The sequence below is a fragment of the Montipora foliosa genome, chromosome 6 (assembly GCF_036669935.1).
Source record: "Montipora foliosa isolate CH-2021 chromosome 6, ASM3666993v2, whole genome shotgun sequence".
In the NCBI taxonomy this organism is placed as follows: Eukaryota; Metazoa; Cnidaria; class Anthozoa; order Scleractinia; family Acroporidae; genus Montipora; species Montipora foliosa.
Genome location: NC_090874.1, coordinates 14,391,196 through 14,404,250, shown reverse-complemented (window position 1 = coordinate 14,404,250; position 13,055 = coordinate 14,391,196). Strand labels below are relative to the sequence as shown.

General features: G+C 39.1%; 1 protein-coding gene across 18 annotated transcripts in view; it reads left to right on the top strand.

The window, feature by feature from the left end:
• The first annotated feature begins 677 nt into the window (after positions 1–677).
• The window catches only part of LOC138006778 (histamine H2 receptor-like), a 14,016-nt gene continuing 1,638 nt past the window's right edge, over positions 678–13,055 (top strand). Inside the window, exons 1-7 of one of the 18 annotated variants that reach the window (XM_068853300.1) lie at positions 678–894; positions 1,987–2,111; positions 2,990–3,070; positions 6,834–6,882; positions 7,704–8,157; positions 9,384–9,446; positions 11,929–12,143. In XM_068853300.1, the coding sequence (XP_068709401.1) occupies positions 6,850–6,882; positions 7,704–8,157; positions 9,384–9,446; positions 11,929–12,143 (765 nt within the window). In that variant the 5' untranslated portion in view covers positions 678–894; positions 1,987–2,111; positions 2,990–3,070; positions 6,834–6,849. Of the gene's footprint in view, positions 895–992; positions 1,362–1,394; positions 1,654–1,740; positions 1,814–1,986; positions 2,112–2,989; positions 3,071–6,833; positions 6,893–7,703; positions 8,158–9,383; positions 9,447–11,928; positions 12,144–13,055 lie in introns of those variants that run through there. The other 17 variants (XM_068853308.1, XM_068853301.1, XM_068853302.1 and 14 more) reach the window with 17 other exon arrangements.

Below are 13,055 nucleotides of genomic sequence, written 5' to 3'. Positions count from 1 at the left end.
AATTAAGACCTTTTATTTTTAACGAATCACTTTAATTGTATTTTTTAAAAGGTATTCCAAACATATAATCTGTCTTGATCTGTCATAATCAGTCCACGTGGGAGTTACTTTAGTTCGTTTGATTGGCAGCAGGCAGCGACTTTCAGTTTGCCAGTCCTAAATTTCGTAAAACGGTGTCACAGTAGTTAACATATACAATTGTACCCGATTGCGTACGTTTTCATTGAAAATTCAAGATCCCTAATGTGAACCCTCTCAGTTTCGATTCCATCTCAAAAATGTAGGCAATGATTTTCCTTTCTGTATTTCTTCAAATTATGGCGACCTACGAACATCAGTAATGAATAATTTTTATCAATTGTGTCGGCAATGGGCGTTAAAAAAGCCAAGAGCCGTGAAATCAGCTAGCATTGTTAAAGAGTTTCGCACTCAAGCGAACTGACAATAAAATAATGCTTTCTTTCGAAAGTTAAGCTTCAGCCGCACAAAGGAAAACACACTTTTGTTTTCCTTTTGGCATCCATTTCGTCCCGCATGCCTTACTTGCATTATTATTTCGTCACAAAAAACTTGACATCTTAAGAAATCTCTTAGTTTGTCTTCTGTCACTTTAAAAGCCAAAGCGCGAACTCCTCGTTGATACTGTATTGTTTGCAGTTTTGTTTCCTTAGTCCATGGTCTTGACATAGTCTGATGGTAAATTAGCATATGGTTGAATCTTGTTCACTTCTGCAAACAAAATTGGCATTCTTTTGCAACATCAACTAGGTTGTCTAGCAAATGCGAAGCTGCTTTTTAGCTGCATATATATCACGAAACGCGAGTGACAAAGACCGAAGTTACGTCAATTGCTGATACTGATTAATTCTTACAGAGGGATGGTTCGAAAAGTTGGTAAGCGCGGAAAATGTAGTTGTAGTTTGCGATAAAGTAGTTTGCATGACTTTTTGCGCCTTTGTCATGTTTGCAAACAACGAGTGCTTGAATAAATTTTCGTGAAGAAGCCTTCGCAACCTTGCGAGGATAAAGGAGAAATTAAGACTGTAATAGGAAAGACTGACTCAGTGTAACGCGCATTTCAAGATACTCGGTTGTTCACCTTGCTACGTGAAGACCTGGAAATTTCAAGCCCAGCCCAGGACCCGCTTGAGTTCGTTAATACACTGAAAGGGACATTTAGCGTCACATGAAACTATTATTTTTCGAGGGCTTTTAAGAAATATTAGACGCTTTCAATCTTGCCTTGTCTATGAAAGACATTACCTTTTGATTACACTGGGTTGCGTTACAAGTCTTAAAAACTATCAGCCCTTTGCATGATTAGAAACTGTAGCGATCTTGCTCATGCACTCAGGAATGAGGTAAGAGAAATCATTAATGGTAAACCTCGACCGACTAACTTTCAAAAAATCTCTGTTAAATTTCCATTAATAAGAAGCCGCTGAATTAGAGCTTAAGGGGTAGTTTAGTCTGATAGGTTTAGGGAACACAAGCCATAAATCTATTTCACGGCAAATTTAACATCAATCGATCGAAGGCTCACACAACATTGTTGTCCAAGGATTCTATGATATTATGATTTCTTCAGTCCAATAATGCCTAATCGAAACGTGTTGAATTTGAACCCAGCTCAAGTAAACACTGCGTTGGCTGGTAAGGGCGTACAACGACCACCCGTTTGTTTCATTAACACCTCAATGAACTTAATTGTACAAAGAAGTTGGCCGTCTATCAGGTTTCAGGTGTAAATGGCGAGGCTAATATCTCGTCATTACTTTTGTTTATCACAGAAGAGACTCCAAACTTTAAAAGGGTACTGTGAAACATTTACATTGCCTTACTTTCTTACTGTCAGTTTCCCCAAACGTTAAGATCTTTTCGTTTCAATTTCAGTGCCTTTTTTGTTTGCAAAGGTATAGAACTATGTGCGATTCTTGCGTCGAGTAAATATTTTGTTTGCAAAGGTATTTCCCTCTGTTATCGTAGAGTTGTACAAAGGATCGATAGAGCTTCATCATCCCTAAAAACAAATTGCTTGCCGCGACTCGATGCAACTTTAAGGTGAATGCTTTTTCAAACATTGAGTGCCAGAGTTTGGAAAAGAGAAGCCGGTAAGTGATTGTGCCTCTCGTCATTTGAAGCTGGTTTTTAGAATAACTGAACTGACGTGTTGTATTTCTATAACGAGTAAAGTTATCCGGCATTACAAATTTCCCTTTCAAAAGTAAATAGCTCAAACCCGCTTGAACGTTTGTACAAGATTAATACTATTGAACTTTTCGGACTGGGAAGCTTTTCCCAATTTTCAATTTGAGAAAAGAGCCACAAATGGCCTGAGACCGAGATATTGTGCACAAACTTTTCGAGTTGAATTTCGATTCTTTCCATTTTCTCTTTCAATACTTACTTCGACGCATTTCCAGTGCCTTGCCGGTATCTTTCAGTCTACGCGAAGAAAGACGTGGCCCTTACGCTACTATGCGTTGATTTTATGTTGATGCTCCTTAAGTCTGAATCATTCGCGCTCCACCAGCCAGACGAACTCTACATGGACGACAGATGGTAAAATTTCGCATCACGCCTGACCTCAAAATAATCAACGCCGGCCAAAAATCCGATTGGCACATCGACAATGAATACGAACACGACGTTTTTATTAAAACAGCGGAACCCAGCAGCTTAAGTCGCCTCGAAACAAGATTTTAATCAAAAACTCTTTCAATACGAGGAAAAGGAACACTTCAATTGAACAAGGGGTCTTAATTAAGGAGATATATATTAGGCGTAGGTAGCCAGATTGAGTTATGCTCGCTCAATAAAACCACAACTTTACGAGGCTGGTTGGTGTACCCTATCTTCAGTTGCTTTTGTGAATTTTAAAATTGTCATCAGTGCCAAGTCTTGCGTACCCGCAATCAATCTAGCTTTGAGATTTGAGACCCAGCTAACCTTAATGATATATTTTATTAATTCGTGATTTTGATCGCAGCTTTCAGGTACTGAAGAGAGAAATCAGCTGAAATGGTCTAAACTAAATCCTGCTACCTTGTGAGATCTTAACTTTGAGAAGGTATGATCGGCTTGTTTCTCAACGTTTTGATAGTTGAAAGTGTTTTTTATCTAAACGGTTTTAAACTACTTTCTATGAAAGATGTCGTCGCTTGCAACTTCCAATCTTCTGAAATGTGATTGTTGGGCTCTTAACCAAACAAACAATGAAACAAACAAACAAACTATGTGACCTCAAAGCTGACATACAGCCTCAGAACAGTTATTTGTCGCTGGAGACTGTATCTTTTGTAACCCAGAGAACTTTCAGCGCAAGGTCCTTTCAACCTATTCAGACGCTTCTTATAGTCGAACCCAAATTTCTCAAGTCTACTGAGTCATCACTTAATAAGACGGCCTTAAGTAGAAAGCACCCTCGATAATACTTTCAGAGCAGAAGTCACATTGCACGAGATGAGTTTTGGCATTAGAGATATGACAAAACGTTTTCCAGTTTTTGCGCTTAGCAAAGGTAACAACACACAAAAAAACCGCTCTCTGGTTTGTACAAGCTAGTAGACCGATCACAAAGCCTAGTTAGGGAAGACTTTAATTTGACCATAACAATACTTGGAAGTCCTATCCGATTTCAGAGTTTAGAAAAGTTAATTATCCGGAAAACCCCCGGCCTACTTGTAAAACCAATGAGCAGACATTCGTACAGAGTCGGCGATTTAGATTTAGATTTAGATTTAGGTGTGTTCAGGGCAAAATAGGCCTAGGTGCCTTTCGCATTTTTTTCTCTATTATTTCGGCTGAACATTTTGACTGAGAGAACCAGGAAGCAAAGTCTAATTAAAATGATTCGGAAGGAGCACCCTGGGTAAGAAAAATGTTCTGAATCAATTAAAACTTCATTGCTTCAGGCCGTTCATGACTCCATTTCCACGTCGATTCAACGCTTTTTAATCAAAGAACTAATTGCTAAGGGCGTCGAGTGAGCACACTGGGTTGGCACTGAAATCTTAAATAATCTTCAAAAAATAAAAAATACATATCTTAATTAAGTTACACCAGGTGGCTAAAAATTTTACAAGAAACTACGACATACAATTGCTAGGAATATCCTTGAAAAGGAATCATTTAAAAATATGATTTAAAGGGTTCTGAACACTGGGAAATGTGTAAGTGAAGATCGTCTGAAGGAGTTCTAAAAGAGTTTAATTACTGAAAAGCGCGCAAATTATGGCTGGATGCCCTCCCAAAAATTCGATTGTTTGCTGTTTCCAATATAAATCCTTAACGCTTACTTTCTTGGAATAATACTTGCATTAACAACGACCTAAGCAAATTTGTACCCAGTTTAATGCAGCCGCAGATGCTGTGCATACTGGTGGACCATGAATAAAGTTTGGCATTACAATCGTTTGAAAAGAAGCGGTAATAACACACTCTGATTGTATATCTAAGATTCGTTGCCACTTTGGAAATCTTACATACTGAATTGACCGCTCAAATAAAAGGCTTTTCAGGGCCAATCAAACAAATAAAACAAATAATTTAATTTCAGTTGGTGGTTGGACTCGGTAACTTTGCAAGTCCAGCACTCGAACCGCTCGGCAGCGCTGCCTGTCTCTTGCGAAAGATTCATTCAAATGAACTTCGAATCAATACAGATCGGTCCTTCTTGTTTTATCTTCTCAATGTCTTTCACTCGTTCGAACAAATCAAATGCATAATGGTTTTTGCCAGCTGAGAAGAGAGTGACGTTTGTTATAATTTTGTTTTATAAGCCTAGCGTTTCTATTGTAGCGTAATATGTTGGAGTGACTACCTGCCGAATAAGGGGGCTGACGTTAGGCGAGAAATCACATTTGTTCTATTTAGAAAGGAGTCTTAAATAATAGGAAAGCAAACCCTGTCCAATGTGTGAAATATCAGTTGGAATCCTTGTCACAGAAACGGAATATTTCGCGAGGGGAATTCAGTGACAAAACAAAAAGAAGAAAAAATAGCAGATGCTTTTACCAAGGGGGAGCAAACAGCTGCATAGCTACCTAAATCTAACTTTTTCTAAGTACTAGAATACTTTGAAGTACAACACATATCTTTGGTGTTCAATTTTATTGAAAAAGGTGACCTTGTATTAAGCCACAACACCGCAAATTTATGCACTATTTAGTCATTTATTGAACTGATACGAAGTCACAATTGACTAGCCCCCTTATGGACTCAAGTCCCGTTCGTAAGCTCAATTACTAGCCCCTGTTTCGGGAGAGGAGCATGCGCTAGAGGCGAAAATCGAGCTTATCTCGTTTCTTGCCAAGTTTTTTTCAAGGCTACTTCACTGAACTAAATACGTACGCCACTTAGATTCCTTAGTATGAAAAGTAGTCATGCTCAAAGATGTCAGTATCAGTTCTTGGATTCGTGAGTACAGTTGAATTGTTATGCTAATACTTCCAAAGTTTGATTTGAAAAGCTAACCAAGAAAATTATCCCCAGCACTGTAGACGACTTAAAATTGATGATTTTATTTTAAATTGCCACGTTTAAATTTTGAAACTGAATGTGTCTGTTTACGCTCGTTATTGTTTAGCAATTAAACATCACGCGACATATATGTCAAGATAATATAAAAAGGCATTTGCTAAAATAATCTAAAATAAACATACACAAATAAAATTCATTATCTTTTCCAATAACATGGATTGACTGGCTAGCTTTATTAGCTTGAAATTGGGTTATCATTTTGAGATAGCGTTGAATAGTTAGTCACGGATACAGGTCTTCAATCTGCTACTGTAACAGCCGAAGAACTGCCAGATATTTAGATGAAAGATGACTAGACATCAGTCACTACATGATATTACTTTTAAGCGAGTGACATCCGCTAGTTCATCTGAGCACGTAGCAACGCATTGGTACAGTATATACAAATAACTACAGCATGATTAGAAATCGTATGTGCTCTCGCTCGATCTGACATATCCTGATTCTGAACGCGTTCTGCCGTGCTTGATATTATATATTTAGAATCAGGCGATTCATGTTTCTGATGATATTGCTTTTTTCGATGTTGTGCAATTGTTTGTGAAAGAAACATATGATCTCGGTCAGACAAGTAGGGTTAACACACCAACGATGGAGTTTTATCCGTTTATTGATATACTTTATAACCGGACAAAAAAGCAACTTTATCGGGGAACCTTTTTCAACTTTTCCTCTTTGATGTATTTACATATTGGAGCAAGCCTCGTGCCTAGGCTTCAGCAGAGCCCTGTTTCACCCGAAAGCGAAACAATCGTGCAACCTCTCTAAGTTCAGTGTTAACGATAGCTTCACAGCGGGGGTCTTAATAAAAAAGGGCTTTCTTTTTCCTATCACTCTTTTCATAAAATACGGAAATAGGAACATTGAAGACGTTATCAGGTGATATTTTGGTCTCTCAAAATGAATGACGCTTTTTTTTTTCGTGTGTTAATTTCTTTCTTTTTTGGTTAAATTTTGAATTTGTTGACATATTTTATGTAACTATACAACGCTTAATACATCACTGATACCAATTGCAATGAACTTAGTGATCCCTAGTTTACAATATTTGGTTTACCCATACTAAAGAACATCAGTTTGTTTCCTTGCGACTATTATACTGTACTACAATTTCCTGTTTATTGCTTTCTGTTTCTTGTTGTGGACAGTTGGCGAGTTTGAAAATGGACCAAGTTCTCAAAGTTTGTCTTAAATTGATGCCAAACATCTCCTTATATTGGCATAAATTATTAACAGGATAAATACCAGCGTGTAATTTGCCCATGGAGCGTTTTTTTTTTTTTTCTATTTAGATGATTGTTCACGCTTATGCCATACGTAGAAGTGGAAAAACAAGGAACGGTAACTAAAGGTCTTAGAACACGAACTTATAACATGTTTACTACTATAGTCTTGAGAACTTTAGATCAGACAAAAATAACTTTTATGTCCGTTTAAAGTTCAACGTTACTAAGGCCTCGTCCACACGCATCCGAATATTTTTGAATCCGCAATTTTTTCTCTGCGGATTCAATTTGCCCGCGCGCGTGCATACGTATCCGGATTCGTTTAACATTGTATTCAGGACTCCTCTGTGACTGTTGTCAAACAAAGCATGCACCATCAGTTGTGCGAGTACGATTGGCCGAGGCGGAAAATACCATAGTACTCTTTGCTTGTCCACCCAAATTTTGAATAAGCAAGTCATTTTCGATTAGTTTTTACTTTAATTCGGATTTCTTTTACAGAACTTTTAAGGCCGGTGTAAGGCCTACTTAGTCAGCAGAATGCGAAGCGAATTAGAGAAACGATTCTAAAGCAGGTTAGAGTTGGATCATGCTCCAGCTGATAATTCATAAAAGAATGATAAGAATGCACTCATCCTTCACAAGTGAAATGATAAGTCACATGTGGAGGCGCAGTGATTTAGTCAGTTGTAGTGGTCAGTGTGACAGACTAGATGTTCGTGGGCGCAAAGCCTGGCTTGTTCTTTCCTTGGTCAAAAAGCTTTGCTCCACACTGTCTGCACATGTGTATAAATGGGTTCGTACTCAGTATGGGCTGGTATTCTGTTAAGGGGGAAGAAGGAATGTTTTCAATCACTTTATGCTACTTTGACACCGGGAAAGTCTCCGCCCGTGCGAGTCCCAATTCATTGCTCCCATAAATATTTGTTTCTGCAGAATATTTGGTCCACCATATTTAATAACAGCATAACCGCCATGAACCATACAACCAATGGCACCACCAATGGCACCACCACCAATGGCGCGATCAACGGTGGACCTCCAAATAAAGTGGGCATCGTTGGCGTGGTTTTCTTTTGCATCGTATCTCTGATAATCGTGTTTGGAAATTCGCTCGTAATTGGTGCATTTCGCGTCAACAGACGTCTTCGCACCAAAACCAATCTTTTGCTCATTTCCTTGGCAGTAGCGGACTTGTTGATTGGCACTATCTCGGTGCCACTCTACGTGTATGTGACAGTGATACCTCAGCCTTCGCAAGCAGTCTTAGTTTTTTATAACCCATTTGACGTCGTCTGTGGGGTTTCCTCGATTCTTAATCTCACGGCCATCAGTCTGGAGAGATGCTACGCGCTGCTGCATCCCATAAAGCATCGTAACATAAGGAAAAGTAAGTTCACTTAAATTGTATGAATCTCCGCAGAGGGGAAGCCTGAATAGCGACAGGCCAGAGCGAAACTACCAGTGAGCGGGTGCGATATATTGCTTGTCGTTGAGTAACGCGCTAATTGGTGTCTTTTGTCCGTACAAAAGGTTCTAATGATCAAGACGCTACTGAAAATGTGCACATAGACCACTTGCAAAAATATCATAGTACTCTTTGTTTGCCCTCCGAATTTTGCATAAGCATTATTTTTATGTTTTGTTGGGATCTTTGTAAGTCCCAAGAGAAACTGGAAACAGTGCTTATGAAAAGTTTTGGAGGGCAAACAAAGAGTATTATGGTATTTTTGAAAGTGGCCTATTGCTTGTGCTTACAATTGCATCGAGAGGGAACACCAGCCCTCAAGTTCAAGTTCCCATTTGGCAGTCTATTACACGGAATTAGAAAATGGCCACTGGTCGATAACGGAATAAATCATTGTTTTATATTTGTCCTAATCAACCTGATTAGACTCGGTAGCACACGTATAATTGAAAGAGATTTCTGCAGTAAATCTGGCTGGTCAGGCTGATCAACCGTGACAAGGATAGAAGAGTAATTTGTTGGCGGCCATATTTGTAATCTGTTATTAAACCTAAATGCACCCACAATCGAGGAAACAATGCTGCGAAAACGTTGTTTCCTCGTTTGCAGGCGCGTTACTTAAGGACCTTAAATCGTCAATGACGGAGAAGTGAGCTAAATGTCCTTTAAGTTTGCACTCTTCCCTAAAAAAATATAAAAACAATGTGGAATGTGGGCTAAGGAAAAAATGATTCGGTACAAGCGGTTTCAGAGGGAAAATAGGGCAAGAAAGGTTTGCATTCGTATGCTCACGTTGTCGTCAAAACCTCAATTTGGTGATTTCACGTTTTTGTTATGGAGAGTGCCGTAAACGTTTTTATGATAGAGAGATTTAGCATTGCGTTACGTGAAACGCGAAAGGCAAAAGTGAGCACTTGACCATGATTCTCCCGCCATTTTTCGCGTTTCCCGATTTTCTACGTAAAAGTAGGCATTTTTACGTTTGACGTGTACGTGGAATTTTGTTATCGTTTTTGTTTTACATAACAAGCTGTTTGTAAAGAAAAGAACCCCCAATTTATTTTTCGTAGAACAAGCAAAAAAGGGGGTTTCATGGTTATCATGGTCGTTCATAACTGACTCCTTACCGCAATTTTTTTTTCATGAAGTCAAGTTGACTCTCTCTCTGTTGACTCGCAAAAGACTTCGTCGAAACTCGCAAAATTTGGCAGGTAAATATATTAAATTTCATATGGCATCTTTTTCTAAATTCTCAAGATTAAGAATCCATTTTCAGTTGCCTTGGGTCACACGAAGTTAAATGCACAAGCTTGCCCCCATTTTACGTGAAACGTGAAGCGGCATGCGCAAGCTGACGTTTGCCGTTTCACGAACGTGATGCAAAATCTCTCTTATATCTGAAAGGGCCTGTTTGCGTGGAGGGAGGGTGCCCCGGCTGATCAAGTTATCCGGCTAGGAAACATAGCCCTCCTTTTCATGAAACTAACCTAAGCGGGATTGCTCTTTTCAGTGAGCCACTAGGCACAACAAACAAGATGGCGGACAAAAGAAACCTTTTGGCAGGAAGTTTAATTTTTTAATCAGTTGTTCCGCTAGCGGCCGCTTTTCGGTATCTAGGGAAACTATTTTGCACTTTATTTGTCATTTTGTTCAGTAGATGTCACTGGTAAGTGACAACGACAAAACAATTCCCCAGGATGGCAATTTTTGCGCCGCCATGTTTTCGCGGTCTTCACACCTCGGTTAGCTGGGGTAACCCGGCACGAACCGTTTACGTGGCAAAAAGATGGCCCGCGTAAAAGGGTGCCTCGGGCAAGTAGCCAGAGTGCCCCAGGAAGGTTACCCTGTTTAGCATGTTAACGCTTTAATGCATTTTCTAAAGAAAGGTATGAAAAGTTGGCTCTCCCAAGGCTCGGCTCCCAAAAGCTCCCAAAGCTCTTAGATCGAGCGCTCACTATTAGATGATTTAGCAATACAACGGGAACCTCATAAAAATTCTTTGACTTGGGCCATTTTAGTTTCAATAGGAATAAAACGCAAACAGCTGTTACAAACATTTGCTTAAAATGCATAACATCTGATGATGCGCTATGATGAAAATAAAGACCCCTCCAGTTATTTAGTTTCCGTGAAACATGGTTTGAAGCCTATTCTCATCGAAGAAATTAACATCCAAGGTAGATGTTGAAGCGATCCGATAGTCAACCTGGGGTTGCGTTGTCAAGTTGATTTCCATCCGAGACCTGGACAAATCTTCCTTCATGTTCTTGCTTTTGAACCTCTGAAAGTATTTCAATGCGAAAGTTTGGCAGTTCAATAACAAAGTCGCAAGTAGCCGTACTGTCTTCACAACTCAAAACCATTTTCGCTTCTGAATGAAATTCAACAGTACAGCGGTCGGGGAAGCCCGCTTTTTATTGGCTATTTTAGTAGCCATGACGACACCTATATCCTCACGTGCGAAAGACGAATATAGTTTATTCCATAGACACCAATGAAATACGTACGAGCTTTCGCGCTAAGACATATGCTATCTTCACACGTGAAAAGATCACCGTTGCTATGGTTACATAAGAAATCGCGCCATTGTTTAACGTTAGGAGTAAGAAAAAGTGAAATGGTTTGGTATTTCACTGGTGTTTATATAATAAACAGAACATCACATTACCTCTTGGAGATACGAAATTTCTCTTCTCGTGTTGAAATGTTTGTCAACATCGTATCTCCGTGGTCATGTAACATCCTATCTCCACTACGCACGATGATGATATGATTTTTTTCGGTAAAAAGGGAAATCCTAGTATTTCATCGGTATCTACGTAATAAGAGGTCATTTATTGTATCTCTCAGATAGTTCGTGAACGCCATGATTGGCTAATTTAGTGCGCCGTAAACTGCCGTAATTTTCAATTCTGCACCGGTAAAGAATGAAACAGTACGAAACAGCCCACAGCGCTTTCGTCGTTGACCCTCGGCTCGGTTTCCGAAGTCGGGTCTACTTGACATTAGTATCACCCAACTAGTGGACTAATGCAAATCCTGCATTTTGATTGGCTACGCTACTGGAGGACTATTAGTAATAGTCCTCGAGTAGCGAAAAGGGTGACGCTTTCTTTCGTTTTATTCCCAAATATATATATATATATATATATATGCATATATATACATGTATATATATATATATATATATATATATATATATATATATATATATTCAACTTGCATTTGCTAACTTTATTATTGCCTTTTCTGTCCGACTTGTTGGGTGATACTAAAACAATTAGACCCATTGCCCTCAAGGGCCACGGGTAAATAGCCCATTCGGCTTCGCCTCATAGGCTATTGACCCGTAGCCCTTGCGGGCTACGGGTCTAATTGTTTATTAACCTTGAACAGAAGCACATGACCTTGAAGCGTGTAGGTTGCAACTCTTTTCCTTGGAACGAAGCTGGGAATTTTAGAACAGCAATTTTATGCTCAAATTTGGACAAAAATAACATCCAAGTTGCACGCGCGGGAAAATTCACGAGCTACGTTACATCCAAATAAGGAAATTTTTAAACCCGAAAAACCCCCAGCTCGGAACCAGAATTAAACACTTCAATGTCATTAGCTTCTTCCCTCAACCAGTGTTACTTTTCTGGATTCTTTCTTCCACCTAAAGAGTATTATGCTCTTGTTTTTATGTTTCAGGGGTGATATTAGTCATAATAGTCGTTGCTTGGCTGTTAGCATCGTTTGCTGGATCGATGAGAGAATTCTTGGGGAAAGAAGACAAGAAATATGGGATAATAGTGACCGTGGTTTTCTTTTTCGTTCCACTCGTTATTATTTTGGCCGCATACGGTACTATCTTTCACATTGCTAGAGCGCATGCGCGTGGAAGAGGGGTCAGTTCCTTCAAAAAGGTATAGATCATTGCCACCTGCGACGGTCATTAATAACTAACCATTCTTGAACTAATCCTTAGACTAAGTGCAAATTAATTAGTACCCAACACTGCAAACGATATACCTACCGCATGGAAAGATCGGCTTTTCGTCTCCTAGTTTGGCTCTAATGGTGTTTGTTATGTATTGTCATAAAGTGCCCCACCTACTTTTACTTTCAGTGGTTGTTTGGGAAGAAAATTTTAAATATTTCGTCGGGTTCTCACGTCCTCTACACAACCTCGAATTTAGTCAATTCACGTCGTTGTCAGGACGAGGAGGGCAAAGAAATGTACCAAAATGCAAAAAGCACGTGCAGGGCAGAGTGAAAACAGAAAATTAGAGAGATTCTCTGTTGCATGCTTACGTTGTCGTCAAAACCTCAAATTTGGTGATTTTACCTCGTCGTTATACAGAGGACCGCAAACATTGCTATGTTTTCACGAGCGGTTTTTCAGGTCGCTTAGCGAGTGACAACCGAAAATTCCGTGAAAACTGTTCCTTTCCCAACTCGCTAAAAGTTGAGCGGGTTGGCAAATTTCAATAGAATTGTCATTAAATCTAAGCCACCAAACCAATTACTTTCAGACAATGAGGAGTCGAATGTGGTTATTCAAATCGGAAATACAACAGGCGTGCTATATTTATACTTAAATTGGAAAAGAACACCATACATTGCTTTGTACTTTAAAGATCTTTACAAATATTGCTGATTAATTAATTATCTTTGAAAAATACGTGGTTACCCCTAATTTTCTTTTTGGATTTCAATAATTAACAATTATTCGCCGAAGGCGAAGTGATTATAGGTGATTAGTAAAATCCAACTAGTGGTCTATTATCAATGCTGCGTTCTGATTGGTTGAGCTACTAGTAGGCTATTTGTTATTG